At 46.6% G+C, this 17,176-nt stretch overlaps 1 protein-coding gene across 2 annotated transcripts in view; it reads left to right on the plus strand.

Annotated features, from left to right (window-relative positions):
• Window positions 1-820: 820 nt before the first annotated feature.
• Window positions 821-17,176, plus strand: part of LOC144142430 (uncharacterized) — a 47,679-nt gene continuing 31,323 nt past the window's right edge. The window contains exons 1-3 of one of the 2 annotated variants that reach the window (XM_077673936.1): window positions 821-1,337; window positions 6,767-6,863; window positions 9,089-9,419. In XM_077673936.1, coding sequence (XP_077530062.1) covers window positions 1,149-1,337; window positions 6,767-6,863; window positions 9,089-9,419 — 617 coding nt within the window. In that variant the 5' untranslated portion in view covers window positions 821-1,148. The remainder of the gene's footprint in view (window positions 1,338-6,766; window positions 6,864-9,088; window positions 9,420-17,176) is intronic. The other variant, XM_077673935.1, reaches the window with a different exon arrangement.

A 17,176-nucleotide genomic window follows, 5' to 3' on the forward strand; every position in this document is an offset into this window, starting at 1 on the left:
TACAGGGGCCTAGAAAAACCCTTCATGCTGATATTTTCCGCCCGTGCGGGACTTCACCCCGTCATTCGCGATGCGTAGAACCGTGGACAAACACAAAACACGTGTTCAATGTCGTCTAGTGCGCCGCAAACGGGACACAGAGGTGATGTCACCAGTCCAATTGTTTTCACATATTCTATGAAGGCTTTATATAGGGGTTGAGTATACTCCGCGTATTTCTCTATCACCTGATTGATAGTGTGAATACGGTACATTGTTGAATAGCCTTTGCGCAACCTGGCTTGTTCTTTAGGTTCACTAAAAAATAATCTGGCAGAAATCCTGTTAGCAATTACCTTGGTAAGTGCTTGTAGACGACTGACAGTGCGCTGAGCGGCCTGTAATTTTTTAAGACCTTCATGTCAAAAAGTTTTTTTGGTATATGCTAAAAATTAGGAATACCGCTTTCTAAGATTTATATCATATTTGTGCAAGGTTTCGCGCTTTTGAACGACCATGCAACTCAGTTCGGGATAAGCGTTTCCAACCACATCTACTTTTACTTCTGGGTTTACCACGCGTATTGTCTCGCTAAACATGTCGTTTCCAGGAACTCAAGCCACATGCAGGTATAGTTTATTAGATGAGTATCCAAATGGCGTTATGAATGCCCCGCGGATGGCAGGCTACCTGTTAGTTTGTTATCACCAGATACTTTGACGAACAACAAGGAAGTCTCCCGGCATAACTACGCATGCGTCAACAGCAGCCCCGCCCCCGAACCAGCGAATTCAGTTCATCGCTTCGCAGTCGTTTGCGTATGGCTATTTCCAGCATAAAAAAAGTTAATGCCACGAACCCAGCCTCCTTAGAGCAAAACGGCAAAATGCGCTCATAGAACGCTGACCGCTTCAGGTCTATCTGATAACACGTGCTGTTTCCCTTTGTCATGCTGATTTGAGGGTGTTGCGCAAAGATACCGTTTTCTAGTCAATTCCGCGCACTCAGCAGTTAAAGCCGGACGCAAAAGTGATCTTGGTAGCATTCGGGTTATACGCGACGCTGAATCCATACTGTCCAACGCATAGGTTCGGCGGAGCCCTATTTTTCGGGTCACCTTTGTTCATCCGAGGCCAATCTAAGACAGTACTGCGTTCGCACGCGGGCATATGGAGCAGCAAGGCCAGGACGAGGACTCTGGTACACCGGAGGGATCACGAAAGCGACGTGCAACCCCCAGCGAGCCGACAACAGAAGCAAAAGCTGCAAGAGAAGATGAATCAAGTGATGTGTCCTCACGGCGTCAGCGAGAAGTGGGGGCCTCAGCGTCAGCGAGCACTTCGTCTGCACAAGTTGACGTAAGTGTTCTTCAAAAACTTATTTTCGGTGGTTTAACACGCCGAAGGACACTTTGGGTATGAAATGCGCCACCGAAGATGTATGTTCAGTACATTTTCACCAGCTATAGACCTTAAATGTTGGCTGAAATATGAACGGATGGACGTTCTCACTTTGCGTCTACGCAGATACGCTTGTTATTCGTTGAATAATATTCTAGCAACATTTACTCCAAAGATGTGTCTAGAGTGCTGACAGAAGGTAGAATAAGCACATTACTAAAGCGTCGTCCAGCGCAGTTTTAAGGGAAAAACGCCGCGTGTGACACTACATCACTCTCAATAAACGTAACCTATCGTAAGCTAACGTACCTAATCTAACGAACACTAGAAAATTTTATAAGACCTTAAACAATAGCGCAAAAGACAAGGACTAGGAAAGAAGCACAGACAAGCGCTGCAGCGCTTGTCTCTGCTTTTTTCCTAGTCCTTGTCTTTTGCGCTGTTGGTTAAGATCAGAATGAACCAACTGGCCCCAGTCGAGACGCTAAATCGTTTAAGACACCGAGAATTCAACTAAGTCATGAGAATTTTAATGAAGTTTAGAGACTTAATAAAATAGAAGAGGCAAGAAGAGGGAGCCAAGAAGGAACCTCTGCACCACAACGTCGAACGCTCTGGGCTGTGTCAGCCCAGTATGAAAAATTCGTACGTCGTCGGACGACACCCCAGCCATGGCTGTAGCGCTGAGCTCTAGTGTTGTCGGTTGGAACTCTAGACATTGCGTTCCTTGAAGACAAATTGAAGAGCTTGCTTCCGTAAATGTTTTAGTGATAGCTCCTCCAGGCAGTAATTGGTTGCAACTGAGGAAAATATTCCTTTTGTTTGCCTTTAACAGTGGTGCCACTGATGAACGGTGATGTGGAGCAATTTTTTTATCAGCAAATTAATAATTTTGGAGCAATTTGGAGCACCTAAATGCCAGTTTTGGAGCACCTTGGAGCAACCAAATATCAACTGCTAGATGTGTCCAAAGCTTCTCTCAACACTAAAAATTGACCAGTACAGTTCAGTAATTCATGTGGAGGCCGTCATGGAATGTGCTTCAAGGTGCTTTTACAGATGCGATCACAAATAGACGGCACAGCTGAAGAATAATACTCTTCTTGTCCTTACTAGGGGAAGGACTTTTTCAAAACGCTTCATAGTTGGCAGGCTCGCACATGCATTAAAATAGCTTTCAGTCAGATCTCCTAATAGCCCAAGAATAGCCAAATAGCCAATAAAAAATTTCGCCAGCCACAAGAAAATGTAGCCCTATTTGGCTATTTATTGCCTAACCTGGCATCCCTGGGGCAATGGGATTTTTTTTTTTCACTTATTTCGAAACAGTCGCTAGAAGTGGCCAGACATTTGATGCAATTAAATCCCCTAAGTATTCACGCAATCGCAAGAATGCAAAAACATAATTTGCAAGGTATTTAGTTCCTTTCTGGTGCGGATGAAAGGCAACATGCAACACGATAATGAACATTGAAAGGCTTCGACAAACCTGCGTAGCAAACAACAACGCGTCCCTCGCGCATCTTTTCTAGTTTATTAATTGTTGAGGCAAGCTCTCGTGTTTCACTTTTTTTTCCTTTTATTAGATGCCGGCGCTTGCTATCAGTCCTCGTCCGCATTTCCACGCTAGCTGGAAATGCGCACGAGAAATGCGCATGGAGCAATTTTACATGCGATTTGGGAGCGTCGGCGTTGCGCGTGCGGTTTTTTTCACACCCGCGTAGACGATTCCACGCGCGCGGCACCTTCTGTGTCGCGCAGAAAATGACGCGCGTCGCGCGCGGCAGTGGGAAGCGCCTGGCGGCTTGCGCCAATGGGGAGGCGCGCGCCTGATGGCGGCGGTTTTGAAGCGCTCGAGACAGCCCGGTCATGGCTGGCTGTCTTCGCCGGAGGTGTGTAGGGTTACCACCCCGGCTGGTATTGCATGGACGCTTTCACTAGCGACGCGGATAAAGTTTAATAGTACCGATTTCGCCCACATTAACAGATCCTTTATCGCAGAAGCAATTTCGGGTGTGCCTTGAGCGGTATTTTAGAGAGCGCTCGAAAGTGGTCGCTCGAGCTCCCCACAGCACTTCGCGGCCGAAGCCGCCGCCATGTTTGCGCGCCGCGCGCAGCGTGCGGGTAGTTACGTGGCACCGTCAGCGCGCCTGTGGCGTGCGCCGCGCGTTTTCGCAAGCAGAAAACGCTCCATGAGGTTCATGCTTTAGAGAGACTGGCCGTTTTTCACGGCCCGCTTCACTTGCGATGGTCCACTCCGCGAGCCCAACAAGCGAAGCGGGAGCTTGCAACCGAGCGTGTCATGCATGCCACGAAACGGCGCTCCCGCTGGCCCTCGGAGCGGAGAGGGCCGGCAATAAACTCCACCTAAAACTACCTATTGTTTATAGCAGGAACCATTGAAAACTACAGCAAGAATGAAAGTTTTTAACCGTGGTACGCCAGCGCTCCAACGACTTGCTAGGCGAAAACACTGTATCGGCAGTACAGTGACGGCGCCAACCAAACTCACCGCGGCAAACACGATGACGGGTGCTAGGGGGTTCAAGTTATCAAGCCGAATTAGTTATATATATATACACGTCTAGGGACCACTCTAAAGTAGTGCTTCTAACAGGCTTCACGCGATTTGCGCGACACAAATTTTGGCGCACTTTTAGTGAACTTGCTTGCAAAATTGTGGTTTTTTTTATCACGATGGCGCAGGATACCTCATTTTGTGCGAATTGGCGAATTTGCGCAGGAGTGGAGCACTGCTTTAAATACAAAGTAGAGGGAACGCACTGCGTGGTTCTTTTCTCGTGCGAGGCCGGCTTTCGCTGGTAATACGTATTCAAGTCAACCCCAACCAGCCGAACATTACCACCAGAACATTTTTTTCGTCCTTTTCTTTGCGTTCTTATTGCTGCTGAGCTAGCTCCAGCAATAACAGTTTAACAAAGACCCTCCTCAACTTGCGGTAAAGCTGGTTTTGCAGCGGTACCTAGCTGGCATATTACAGAAAATCCACAAATTAAGAACCGAAGCAGGAGCTACTGTTATTGACAACATTGCACAGAACGCACGCAGATACAAAAAATCATAAGGAACAGAAGCATCGCAAGGCCGAGACTCGCTTCTTAAGTGCAGAGCACTTAGTCCTAGCTCGCTCGCTGGAACCAAGCATATCGCCACGCGTTACGGTGTAGCCTGTCACGGTCCCTTCTCCGCGGCGTAACCCAGAGGCTTCGAAAGCCAAACAGCTATGCCAGGATATACGCAGCGTGAGCTACGGTTCAGCTGGTTATCATGCTTACTGTTGCTTATAATCCAATCCAGTGCAACTCAATCCAATGCAATCGAATCCAATCCTCGCACTTGCGCAGCACGGCTCTCCAGGAGCTACTCTAAACTGGTCAACCTCGGCCAGTGTAGCCAATCCAATCAAATCCAATCGAAGTAACGCAGTTGTTCTCGGCGTACCCCAGAGGCTTCGACAGCCAAGAGGTTTGTATAGTAGACTCATACGCGTTCGAAACTCGTGAAAGGCTGGCGCTTGTCATATATCTTCCCGTTGTTTAGCGCAAAGAAAACTATAGGTACATTTCAGGAAAAAATATACGTAATTAGGAACAGAACTCCCGCTGGCGCAGTTTCAGGCATGGGGTGCGCGAGCACTGCGAAGGCGGAAAATTTGAATTGCGTGGGGTGTTACTGTAAGCGGATAACGGCGGTACAGCTCATTACGGCGAATCACTGCTCTGCACGTCCGACAGCTTTCACATTGAGTGGAACGGCTTTAATTTTTTGTCAGACCAGGCTCATAATCCCCAGAAATTCGTTGTTATTTACGCCCACAGAGATGAAGGGCCTGTAGATTGCGACGCCCGCTGCAGGCAACGCGCGTGGTGGTCGCGCGCCTTCAGGCTGGTCGGTGGTGGTGAAAAACGTTCTTTACTGAGCTCAAGGGGTAGGGAAAGGGGTGTGGTCAGCCTCCTTCGTCCAGGAGGCCGCGGGCCTGCGCGGCTTCCGTGGCGCGTTGCACCAGCGTGAGTTGACGCTCCGGCGCCAAGCTGGTCAGCGCAGACTCCCACTGCTCAGGGGATGGGCGAGCATTGAAAACATTCCTCAGCTCGCAGTGGCGGCTCGAGCTAGCGACCTTCACGGCTGCAGATTGACGGTGCGCGTCGTGGGAAAATACCACGATTTATTCTCGCTTCCTTGCATCAACCGTTTTGTCTGCGCGTAAGAGAAATCTGTTTTTTTTTTTTTTTTTAGCGCCGCACTATTCATTTTTGCCGTTCACGGCGGCTATTGGCAACGCCGACTGCTTCTTGAGCGCCGACAATTCGCAAGTAGCAGACAACACGCTGCCGCATGATGACCCGATGCGCGCCACGAGATCTGTACTCTCCTTGTCCCGGCAACGCGCATGCGCGCTGTTTCCGCCAGGCACCGTTAGACCATTAGGATGCTCTACTAGTAGCTCGCGCCACGCGATCCCGTGTTCCCGCTAGGTGGAACCGCCATAGTACCTGTTGTACAGGGGCCATGGATACAAAACATGTTTGTTTTATTCGAAAGATTTAGTGTTCTATAGGGTCCTAGGCGCTCGCTCGGCTTCAAGCGATGCTTTATTCACTGAAAAATAAATATTTTAGGCCAAAATTTTAACTCTCCCGCTATCGTGTTTTCGTGACGCGAAAAATGACGTATTAAAAGCAGGGCTTTCAAACTAAATATAGCCTGCTGACCAGGCTGCAACCATTTCACAGGCGCCCGCTTATCTTGCTTATCGCCCACTTTCACAGATGGCGCTGCAATACTGCTTAAGCGCCAGTGTCCGCACTTGGCTTATTTTGTTCGGACTTTGTTTGCACTTGCTTGTTCGCAACTGCCGTATTTTTCCCGGTTCGTACCAATCCGTTCCTAAAACTTAGCTATGACCCGACAAACATGGTATTGTAAGCGACCGTGCTGATTTTGTCAGTCGGTTAGTGTTGTTTCAAACAGTCCAGCGCGTCCGACGGCTGTGTGTCAGGAGGCAAAGTGCCGCACTAGCTGCTTCGGTGATTACGTGTTCGTTGGTAACTTAAATTGTTCACCTCACAATTCTGAATGCGCCCTAAATGTAAGCGCAAATAGCTCGTTCGGCAAGCTTATAAGCCCTGCATAATTTGCGTTTGCTTTTGCCGGCGTCAGCCAATCGCAGAGCTGGCGCATATGACATCATAGGTTGAGCTAGTGGGTCGCATAACCATTCGCTTTTTTCGTAATTATGTAGCTTATTCGAGCGAATTTTACTCTAAAAGTGGTGCCAGCATGAATCAAACTTGTTTTTACTCAGGATGGCCCCTTTAAAGGCTGTTATTATGTTATTCGGTTATTCAATAAACTTCGCCTTACAGGACACTGGGGACGAAGAAGAAATGAGCCAAGGTGTAGAACGAGAGCCAAAGGAAAAACCTTCAACTTCGGTGCCGACCAATCTTCCCCTAGACACTGGTAAGATCTTTGCGCCTGTGAAAATGGGGAGGGGAGCTATGGCGTGCTCTACCATCTGTTGTTCACAGTGACAGAACGTGCAAAATATTCGCGTCTAGCCATACGTTTTTAACTAATGGCACATGCAACGGCTATAGAACACGCGACCGAACGCGCTGATTCCAATGTTTAGGCATGAACTGCCATGGCGATATTCTTTGCAAGAACTGATTCATAAGGCCAGTGTCGTATCTTTGTTTTAACAGTGGGCTAGTCTACTACGAAGATCAGAACTAAGATGGTGCTTCCGGGTACTTGCAGGATAATGAATTATTAAGCCTTACAAGTAATTTCGTCGATCGTAGTCGTAAAACCACTAAGTATGAGGACACCCCTTAGCATTCCCTCTGGTGGGGTGACTGCAAATGCCTTTGTCTCCAATTGTCAAACGTGTGCTTTCATTTCTGTGGCTCTTTTATATTCGTCTTTGTCTTTTTTATATTTATATTTATATTTATATTCGTCTTTATCTTTTAAACAATTCACATATTTACCCACCGAACTTTTTGATGGTGTAGGGTCGCCTCACATCCTTCAATTAAATTAGCCTTGCTGTAGTTCGCGTTAAATACGCAATAGATGATTTATTCCTATATTCCAGCGGTTTTTCGTAACTGAGACGACTGTACCTTGCCCCTTTGTTACAACATCTTACACTACCTCCTTTAATGTGGGTAGTGCTTTCTTTTCGGGCCACATCCCTTGGATTTTGTCAGTTATCGCTGTAGCCATTCTTGCGTTCCCGTGTAACCGTTATTTATGAGTATTTTTGTACAAAAAGTTACTTTTCGCCGAAATTGTGCCCTCGATATTCTTTCTGAATTCTTTATTAATCGCTTTTTCTTTATTTCTAAATTGCAGTGTTGTGAAGCTGACTCCTGAGATCCTAATATTCACCATTCCATCCTTGTAACCTTAAACGGGAATGTGATGTCAGATAAGAAACAAATTGATTTCACAACCCCACAGACGAATTTTAACGGGAAATTACTGTAGAATTCCAATAATGCCTTACACATACTAGTGTTAGCTTTGCCAAAGCACTCCTGTATTCCTTCGCACTTTCCGTCGCATACGTTCTTAAGGCAAATGCCTAATGCATTATTCCACACTATTTTAAATGGCTTTAGCCACCAGTGGTGTTTTGGACGCATGCACATACCGCGTTTTTTAGGTACCGTGTTGTATTCCCACCCAGACTCAAATTTACCATTCTTGTTTTCTACCTCTAAACCCGTCGCGGTGGCTCAATGGCTGAGGCGTTGCGCTGCTCAGCACGAGGTCGTGGGTTCGATTCCCGGCCGCGGCGGCCGCTTTTCTGAATGAGAAAAAGCAAAAACGCCCGTGTGTACGAGATTTCAGCGCACGATAAAGAACCCCAGGTAGTCAAAATAAATCCGGAGCCCTGCACTGCGGCGCGCCTCATCGCCTGCGTTGCGTCGGCGCGTTAAAGCCTACAATCAATCAGTTTTCTGACTCGATCACTTACTGTATCAAAGCTCCGGGTAAGGGTTTGTAGTGACTTGAAGCATTCGTTCACCTGTTTTTGTTCGTTCCACATCACGATGCCCTATTTCCATTTGATGGTCCTTTTGAGTGGCATTTCTAGGCAACGACAGTTTGGATCCATCTTCAGGAGTTTACTATTGCTTTAAAAATAGCTGCTCTTCACGCAAACTTTTCGTAATGCCATGGCAGTCGTTAGCCTGTAAACGCTTGGTTCAGCAGTCTTGGATGCTAGTATATATGTGCAGAACGGCAAGAATGCCTCAGCTGGCTTCCGAATCAGAGGAAAACATAGCATCTTACATATTTTAGAATGTATTCTAAGTGCATTGGCATAGAGTGACATATAGAACATGAGATACGTCTTCCGATACCGCAACAAGAATGTCAAGGGAGAAGTATCAGAATTACTACGCCAAATAATGTACAATGTACAGGTGCTCTAAAAATATTACTAGACCGGTTGATGCTATCGCCTATCCAGTAACAATAGCCATCGGTTAGTCTACATATCTTCAGTCTATAATATTGAGCAACCCAGTATCTTAGCATACCTGTGTTTATAGCGTTGTATAATTAACCATACGGTTCGACAACACTTAACTCTTTCCGTATACATGTGTAGCCCGTATAAGCTATCGTGTGACCTGTAGTATGCATACGCTCGGGTGCACTTCCAGAGAGTCCACAGACCTCGACGACCTCGACCAGTAAAGAGCCTAGTGCGACTGGAACTGCCACACCGGCACCGGCTATAGCCGCTGATGTTCCATCTACGAGCTTCGGTGTCTACAGAGGGCACCCAAGTCGATTCGCTGCAATGACCGAATGCAGACAGCCGTCTACGGACAGCACTGACAGCAGTTCCATGGCCATGGCGTTCGAGTCAGATGACGAAGCGGACACGGCGGTATTACCTCAAGAGGGCTCGATCCCTGCTCACGCCATTGAACTGGGCGGTCTCACCATCGGCCTTCAGAACCCGGCAGAGACGACCACAGGACCACAGAGGTGAGTAGCGGACGTTAGGTGGGAACAAAAGGGAAACCGAGGGGGTCATCGGGATCGCAGTAGGAGGAGAAGAATAGACATTTATTTATCGTAAGTGCTGATGGCAGGGCACTCGACCGGTGGAGGGCGTCCGCATTCCGGGATACCCAGGCTGCGACTTGCCATCCAGGCCGTCTTTACCAGTTATTGCTGGTGTCCAAGGTCCGGATCGACCAGACGAGCCATCCACTGCTCAAAAGTTGGGAAGGGTATTTCGGGTAGGTTTGGAGTTTTTTGGCACTCCCATACCTGGTGGTACAGGGTTCCTGGCCTTGGACAGAAATTGCGAAGGGAGGGGTACTAAGTTGGGTAGATTGAATGGAGGAGGGTCCTGTGGGGATAAGAATGTCTGCAATCGTAGACGAGTGGTGGCTTCTTGGGAAGAATTTGGAACTGTCATGCTGTCATTTCAAATTTGTTTGTTAAAAGTTACTGTACCGTTACCCAGACATTTTACCACAAAGCCACGTCTACAGCTTCTCTGCTCTTCACTGCAACTCTAAAGTGGTTCGACAAAGTTCAGTTTCTTTTTGGATATGCGGTCGATCACTTTGAGTGCGCAGAAACGGCTAAGCTATGGCAGGAAAGGACTCCAGAAAAGTGTCTCAACGACTCATAAAAATCGAAGGCTGTTGAAGTGACCAGTGAGACGCCGTCAATTGCAGGATAGTGGTAGGGGTTATCCATATACCTGCCAAAAATATTGCGTAGAAAGAGCCCCACGATACTCATTCCACCCTGGCTTGTCTCATGATTGAGCGCTTAGTAAGAAGGCGCTTTACGGGGAACAAGTTTAGGTATTTTTATCAACATTATGCAGGGTGTCGAAGCGGAACTGAACCGAACCGAAAACCGGAACTGAACCGATATTTTTTGCCGGAAGTGAACCCGAACTCGAACCGTTATTTTTTGAGTAAGTTGAAGCGAACCGGAACTGAACCGAAAAAAGAAATAGCGGTTAGCGGTTCATGCCGAAACGGTTCGACCCTCCGTTGTTATTGCACAGTCAATGCAATTCAGGCCTTTTTTTCTTTCACGTACCATCAACTTCGTGCCCGCTCGTGCACTTTCTCCTCCAGGCAATTGAACATTACCACGTTCTATGTAACAACAGGGGAAATGAGTGAGCACAAATGTAAGAATGGTCTGTTGCTGCTGGATGCGCGAGCGTATTGCAAGCTGACCAAAAAAATGTCACTCTCGGCAGCTTGCAGGGGATATAAAATGACTCTGGCCTTCCCTAGGTGCGAGTTTATTGGAGCAGTCAGGCTGCAGGAGTGCTCCACTGCGCAACAGCGAAGGCCCACACCCGATGTGTGCAAAGTTTTTGCCTTTCATAATTTGTTTAAAAGGTCGGACACCTGCAAATTGTTAATACTTGACAAGTGTTACCGCCGGAGCTGCTCAGTGGCTAAGCCGTTTGCTGCTGACCACAAGTGACCTCGATATCCCTTCCCCAGGAATGTTTTTTTGAAGTAGATGGAAATCGAGAACGTCCGTGTATCGAGATTTTGATCCACGTTTAATATCATCAGCTGGTTAAAACAGGTCTGCCGGCCTGCAACATAAGCTGCGCCTCGGAGCAGAGATATAGCACTTGGCATCAAATGCGGCAATTTTTTTTGTGTTTACATGGAAAACAACAAAAATAAATGGTGAATCTCATTGTTGCAAAACATTACGCAAAAAGTAAGTAAAACCGAATAGATAAAAAAGCAACAAAACGTGTATATTGCTCTATACTTCTGTTTACCCTGCCTTTCACAACCAAACGTGTCATCGATGCGGAAGAAGTGAGTTCCGTGGTCAGTTTTTGAGGACAGTACAGTGGACAAGCTCCGTTTTTTGCAGATTAAAAAACCAACAGATATGTCAGGGAAAACTGTTAAGGTGCGCACTTAATCCCTTGGCAAGAAACTGCAGCCCTCGACCTTGTCTTGGAAGCACGAATAGTTATAAATCATATGACAGGTGCAGGAAGGCAGGCCGGTACCTCACACTATCCCATTCGCCCAGCGATCATCTTTTCTGCTTGTTCTGCTCTTTTGTCTCTTTCAGATCTGCTTTTTTTGGAGGTGCACTCGTACACACTGCCCCACTCGCTACATTACTTCTACTGCTACTCGTTCCGGAGGGGAGTACTACTGTGGACGAATTAAAGAGCGTCTACCCAACAAAGTCCCATCTCGTGCTCCGCGTGTCAAATTAACTTTTCATTTTGTGACAGCATAATCTGTTATAAGATTCCGCAATATAGCACATGGAACGATGGCCGGGGATCAGGCGGCACGATGACACACAGGTTGCAATGCACACATCCGGTATAGCTATCGCAAAAGGAATTGCAGTGGTCAGAGGAATAATGCAGTGACTGAGCGTTAACTAAAGCTTACGTTTAACAAAAGTGCGGCTAACACATTCGATAAGGTGACAGCTAACAAATTATTCAGGGTGACCAAATAATCTAATTCATTGGTAGTATTTGTGTGCCTGATGTAGGATTCTTCTGTTTTGTTACAAATATAAAAAAATGTGCACCATTGCTATTAAGCGCTGGTATGTGAACGCGCCAGTAAGCAGGCCTGAATTTAAGGCTTCCGAGGTTACCGTGACGGGCGATTCCGTAGCGACGATTGCGATTTCAACAAAACGGACAGGGCAGAAAATATATCCCACCATCATATCTCTTGGCGGTGGGTTTATGAATAGTCGCTAGGACAACATAAAGTCTGGGCGAGAAAGTACGTGGTAAATCGTCGCCAGTTCATATGTTTTTCTAATATCTCGTAATTAGGGGTGTGCGAATATCATTTTTTTAGTTTCGAAGCGAATTCGAATAATAAAAACAAAGTTCGAATCGAATTGAATATTTTTCGAATATTTTTCGAATATGAATACTTATTGTTTTTTGTAAAATTAAAGTTTTCACCATCTAGAGACACAAACTGCAACTTTATTTCACAACAAATCATACAAAGTAAATTTAGAAATTACACAATACCATTGCACTCAACAGGTTAAGGTCTGCACTCACTTAAATGTTAACACGGAGAAAGGTTAACTGCTCGACATGTTCGAGGAGCAGTGACAACCTCCTGCTCGTCACGACTCCACCAGATACCGAAAGCAGCCGCTCACTTGAGACACTAGTGGCTGGCATGCCCGAGCCCGTGCACATTGCCGCGCGCTGATACAGTAAAATCTCGCTGATACTAATCTTGCGGGACCGCGAAAAATATTCGTATCATCCGAAATTCGTATGAACCAACAAAGACCAAAAAATTGAGGGCTGAAAAAAGTTTTCGTTTATTTCTTCTCTTACTTTCGCGTGAAGAAATTCGTGATTTTTTTCTGCTTTTTTAACCCCCATGTCGCAAAGCAGTTCTTTCTGGAGCACGTAAAGCTTCGCGCTCGTCTCCTCACTCGCTGTGCCCAAGCTCGCTACACGCCGCAACAGTCAAGCGTGAACCGCATGGTGCGTTTTTGCACGCGATTCGCTCGCCTCGGCTCTGCGAGCGCTGTATTTTCACGCCCGCATCGACGATTTCGCGCCCGCGGTAGCGCCTACCTCGGACAGAAAATGACGCACGACGCGCGCGGCAGAATGGAGGAGCCTGACTACTTGCGATGAGATCGAGACAGCCGGCTTGGCTCCGCCGGAGATGGTTAGGCTTAGCACCCCGGCAAATATTTTACAGGCGCTTTCTAGCGGCGCGGATGATGTTTTATAGTACCGTTTTCGCATGCATTATCAGCTCCTTTACCGCACAAGCAACTTCGTGTCTCCCTTGAGCCCAGGGTGTCGAACCGGAACCGGAACCGAACCGAGAACCCGAACCGAACCCGAATTTTCGCCCGGAACCGGAACTGAACCGGAACCGTATTTTTTCCGCCATTTTGGAACTGAACCCGAACCGGAACGAATTGAAGGAACCGTTCCGAACCGGTTCCGGGGCCTCAAAACTGTGATTTCTAGTTTTCCATTCCGGTACTCTACCTTGCATCCGAAGATATTTTTACCACTCCCCAGACGGCACCACGAAATATTTTGCATAGTCTGCAGTTCCCCATGCCCATAAGGTTCTCATCTTATTATTGCCCAAAATTTAATATAAAGTCCGTATACACTACTAGTTTGCTTTAGGTATTGCCCATTACCCCAAACTATCTTTTTACATTTACAATAACTTAAGTTAGAAAGCATATTTCTTTAGCTAGAAAGCGTATTCTTTATGGTTTCTATCTGCAGTGTGTTTAAAATCGTGTGAAGTTTTCATGTTGTTAATTCGAATGCATCCGTGTCCGCTTGTGAAGGCATTCAGGGACACCATCAACAATAAATCCATATCTTCCACTTATTTTAGTTTGAGTGGGCACTTATATGAAAACAGCACTGAGACACAAACACTCACAGTTCTGTAGTTCACCATCACTTTTTCTTGTACAGTGCCGTTGTGTCCTTTGGTTACTGCCCTAGGAGAACATGAGAATTGAAAAAAAATGGGGCCTTCTCATTATCAGTTTTAAAGTAGATGCGATAGCATTTGAATGAGTGGAACTGCGGGGTTGATTTATATGGATTAGAGGAATTAGCGGGTCAGTTAAGGCGGATTAGAGGGTCGGACCAAACATGATAGCTTTGGGGTCCTTGGCATTTGTAAATTTTGCAGCGTTCTGTTTCTCGACCAATCAGGAAATTTAGTTACGCACAAAATAGCCGGAACGTTATGTGTCGGCCACCTGAATGATGTAAAAGGCCTTTTTTATGCACGTATTACGCTCTTATGTTATTTCTCGCGTAAGATTTACATCTAGAACTTAAGGTAAAAACTAATTGCCTAATGCATGTCTTATATTCACCAAAAGGTTCTCAAAATGTGTATATATATGAGGTAAGACTAGAAAGCAACTAAACTGAAAGAAAAAAAAGAGGAACGATCAACTGGTTTGATGCGAAAGACACCCGATAGCATTCTCCGATACCTTCTCTTTCTTCGTGCTACCGTTCTGCATCCTTCCACAGGTGTAGCATCTCAACCCCCGAACACAGCCCCTTCCAAGGTGAGGAAGCGGTGACAGCACGTGCGTTTAGCCAAAGGCCCGCCAAAAGTCTCATAACAGACTCTTATCAGGCGTGGCGCAACATTGCCAACATTCTATTGAATGCTACAACACTTTGAATGAACAAGCAGAGACCACCAACGAGACCAGCCAGGATTGTATGGGCACCAGCTCATACTGGCATCGCCGGCAGAGAAGATCACCAATCTCGTGGCTGGACATTTGACCCGCTTAGCCAGCGCTGATGAAGCCGAGCCCGAGATCATGCATCCTGTATACATACCAGGAAATTAATTAGCACTATAGGCTCTCCCGTAGAACGTATTACTTCCACCACAAATCGCTAGCGAATAACCAGGAAAGATTATTCCCTGCCCTGCGGACTAACACCTTCCCACACATCACCAGTCTTCACCACACATCACCACACATCACCTCTTTGACCGGACACAATTCTCTCCATTTCGTCGCTTCTGTGGGGAGCCTGGGAACCTCATACACCCAGTAGGCGGCTGCGACACGTCCACCCTAGATCCACTCAACCTACACGTTTCCATTGAGATTTGGGAGAGAGCCTTGGCCAGCTCCGGCCTGGAAGATCAGTTTCTCTTGATGGAAACCACTGTCGACTCGACCCCTTGAATGAGGACACCTCCCTGAAACTTTTCCTCGATTTATTTAAGGTTCATGTTCTCTCTCTCTACGAGGGATAATTACTGTTGCTTGTGACTTCACTCATATATTATCTTTCATAGAGCCCAACTGCTCTCACCTGTCGCTGAAGTTCCATTTAGCAAGTTCCTATCTCCGGTGGTTCCCTATCCAATGCCGTCCTCTACACGCCGCCCAATGAGTCATTAAAGCCGTTCTTTCTTTCTAACTGGTACGTTAGCATATGAAAAATGAGCAGAAGGAAATCGCTTTAAACGCCACCAGCCACGCTTGACAGTCCGAGGTTGACGCCGACGCCGGACTGTTTTCGACTTCTAGCAGTGCTAATGATTTCGTGTTAAAGCAAAAGCGCCATTGAAACAAGGGGTACATGAAAAGCGTAGCAGACCAACCAATTTATTTAAATGCGAAATTATTTGCCTTATTGTGCGAAAACAGGGGTGCATGCGCGCGTGCATGCGTAGACATTTGGTGGAACGAAAAAAGATGTTGGAAGCTCAGACTCTCCTGCCCGCCAAAAAGACTGCCCGCTTGCAAGTAAACTACCTTCCTGCCTGGCTGCCTGCCAGGCAGACGATTCCTGCCAGGACGCGTGATTTGTGGACGAGGGGCGGCCCGCCACGAGACGGCCGGGCGAAGGGTGGAGGCGGCGGAGACGCAAAATACTGTACCATGGCGACACTCCAGGGTACTAAAAAAATTCTGCAGAAATTCAAAGAATTATCCACTAATGCGTAGCATTCCTATACCGCTTGTCCTGAGTGTGAGTTTCTACAGCCAGATTTTTTTGGTTTTTATAAATTCTGTCCGACCAATTATCTCAATTGACGCTGCTATAAATACAAATGGAATATTCGCGAAATCTCCATTATCGTGGAAATTCAGGCAGTTATACGGTTTGCCATTTTCCTTAATTGCTTAATATTTTTCTTAATTTATAGTTTTTCAAAATTTCGTTCGACCAATTATTATAACGATTACATTTGTAACTCGCGAAATCTGCCTTATTGGGGAAATGGAGTGTGTTATACGGTTCGCCAGTTTCCGCAATTATTTTACATTTTTCCTATTTTTTACATTTCTAAATTTGTTCGACTAATAGACCTTATGCGAAATTGCTTGGTGATCTAGCAACACTGATGTAAACGAGACCGTCGGCCATATTGGTACGGGCGCCGTTCGGGAAGTCTCGTATTGTTTAGTGTGGAAGAGTAGGTGACGGTAACGCGGTATGGCTCAAACTGGACGGCGTTTCCCGGCTCCCGACCGCGGATTGTGGACGAAGGACTTGTCTGCGCTGCCGACTGTGTCTGAAGACTCATACCACTCGGGGTGCCGCGCCAAAGACCCATCCGAGCGGCAGCGGAGCAGGGCATGCCGCCTAGCCACCGAGGCGCATTGCTCGCCTTCATCGGTGCGGACAAATACGCACGACTCGCAGTAAGTAAACCCTTCTTTGTTTTTTACTTGACGCGAGTTAACCGGTATGAGCATTTGTATAGCACTTTTTTTCACCGTTGTTTAAAATACAAACGCGTAGTGGCGACCCTGTTGCAGTAACCTTGAAAGAGGAAAGCGACAATCGCCAGACCGTACCGCTAGTGGGTGGATTAAGTATTTTAAAAGGCTGTACATCGAATTTGCGGGATCATTTTTGGCGAAGATGTTTACGGAAAGGTTGCGGCCGCTTTCCGTGACGGTCGTCCGCCCGCGCGTTTGCCGCAAAGCAATCGCGCTTTGCGGTGAAGTCAACTACAAAAGCGCACATACGCCTTGAATTTTCTTTTTTTGTGTGTTTTTATTATTTATTGCGTATGTTCTGCCGCAAAAATCTGTTAGTGTGTCTTTCTTCCCCTTTTTTGGCGGTGGGGTGGTTGTGTTTGTTTCTAAAGCGCATGTTTTTGGTGTGCATGAATAGATAATACAGTAAAACCTCGTTAGCTCGAACTCACTGAACTAGAAGTTTTTTTTTAAATTCGACGGGT

This window comes from Haemaphysalis longicornis, unplaced genomic scaffold, assembly GCF_048455015.1.
Source record: "Haemaphysalis longicornis isolate Haplotype H1 unplaced genomic scaffold, Haemaphysalis longicornis Haplotype H1 scaffold_6, whole genome shotgun sequence".
Taxonomy (NCBI): domain Eukaryota; kingdom Metazoa; phylum Arthropoda; class Arachnida; order Ixodida; family Ixodidae; genus Haemaphysalis; species Haemaphysalis longicornis.